This window comes from Etheostoma cragini, chromosome 13 (genome assembly GCF_013103735.1).
Source record: "Etheostoma cragini isolate CJK2018 chromosome 13, CSU_Ecrag_1.0, whole genome shotgun sequence".
NCBI classification, from domain to species: Eukaryota; Metazoa; Chordata; class Actinopteri; order Perciformes; family Percidae; genus Etheostoma; species Etheostoma cragini.
In genome coordinates, this window is record NC_048419.1 from 25478162 (window position 1) to 25479770 (window position 1609).

The 1609-nt window shown below is 55.2% G+C and overlaps 1 protein-coding gene across 1 annotated transcript in view; it reads right to left on the bottom strand.

The window, feature by feature from the left end:
* Window positions 1–246: 246 nt before the first annotated feature.
* The window catches only part of LOC117955483 (hexokinase-4-like), a 4936-nt gene continuing 3573 nt past the window's right edge, over window positions 247–1609 (bottom strand). Inside the window, exons 4-5 of the mRNA XM_034890009.1 lie at window positions 989–1144; window positions 247–497 (exon numbers count right to left, since the gene is read on the bottom strand). Coding sequence (XP_034745900.1) covers window positions 260–497; window positions 989–1144 — 394 coding nt within the window. The 3' untranslated portion in view covers window positions 247–259. The remainder of the gene's footprint in view (window positions 498–988; window positions 1145–1609) is intronic.

The window sequence follows — 1609 nt, forward strand, 5'->3', positions numbered from 1 at the left end:
GAGGGAGGAGGGAGGAGAGGAGGGAGGGAGGAGGAGGAGAGAAGAGGAGGGAGGGAGGAGGAGGGAGAAGAGGGAGGGTTTTAGTGCTTTTATTTTGAAGGTACCGGGCAGCCTCAGCCACCAGGTGTAGTCTGGACATACAGGTGGACATACAGGTGGACATACAGGTGGACATACAGGTGGACATACAGGTGGACAGGTATGTGGGAGAACATCTTGATAAACGTCCCTCTCACTGCGTCTGTGTGTCCCTCGGTGCTTACCTGGGGTGTTTTCTGTAGACTGTCCCGTCCACCCCCACGGTGGTCTTCAGGTGGTCCAGCCCGCGGTTGGAACGGATGCGGTTGGCGATGGTTGCCAGGGCGGCGGCGCAGAGATCGGCGGAGCGCGAGGAGACGGCGGCGCAGACCAGCCGTACGACGCCGTGGTCCACAGAGTCCGCTTTCAATCCCAACTGGGTCAGAATACTCCGGGTGTTTTCCAGACCGCCGTCCCGCCTGAACCAGAGACACATAGAGACAGAGAGAGAGAGGTATGTCTTTTCCACCAAGGCTAACCAGGTTCTGGTTCTGGTTCTGGTGCGGGTTCTACTCGCGGGTTATCTAAGAACCAGCCGGCTCTTCCCCTTGCCTGATAGGTCTTTTTCCACCAAGGCAGTTCTGGTGCTGGTTCGGGTTCAGTGCCAAAGATCCAACCGGTTCTTTGCTTTTCCACACAAATAAACCTGGTTCTGGGCCAAGAACACGGGTTCCAACTCAGCGCTGGTCTAGACATAAGAACCGAGCTGATAATGTTAGCTTCGGACATGGATGGGAAACCAGAACCACCGTGGTCTGGGGAGGACACCAACGGTCTGCTGGCTCTCAGGCTGGCGAAGATCCAGCTGGTTCTTAGAGAACTGGCGAGTAGAACCAGCACCGAACTGGCACTAAACCAGAACCTGGTTAGCCCTGGTGGAAAAGACCAATGAGACTCGTCTGAAACTTACTCCTCAATCTCGGAGATGAACTTTGTCTCAAATGTCCCCGGGGTCCGCAGGGTCTCCGACGTCCGTCCCCCAAACAGCAGCTGGTCCTCCGCCAGCTTCACCAGCAGCAGCCGAGCGAGTTCTCCCAGATACATGCCGCTGATCATCTTCTCAAAGCTGCAGGAGAAAGATGAGCCACTTTAATCAAAAACTAAAAGAGAGAACTGGGTTTCTGGGTTGTTTATGCGTCACGCCCCGGGTGTGCAAAGGCTAGGGTGACCCAACGTCCCCGGTTTCCGGGGACAGTCCCCGCTTTTGGTATACTTGGATTCGGCTAGTCCTGGTCTTATCTTGGACTCGGCTAGCCCTGGTCTTGTCTTTGACTTCGGCTAGTCCTGGTCTTGTCTTGGATTCGGCTAGTCCTGGTCTTGTCTTGGATTCGGCCAGTCCTGGTCTTGTCTTGGATTCGGCCAGTCCTGGTCTTATCTTGGACCCAGCTAGTCCTGGTCTTTTCTTGGTCTTGGACTCGGCTAGTCCTGGTCTTGTCTTGGACTCTGCTTGTCCTGGTCTTGTCTTGGACTCTGCTAGTCCTGGTCTTGTCTTTGACTTCGGCTAGTCCTGGTCTTGTCTTGGATTCGGCTA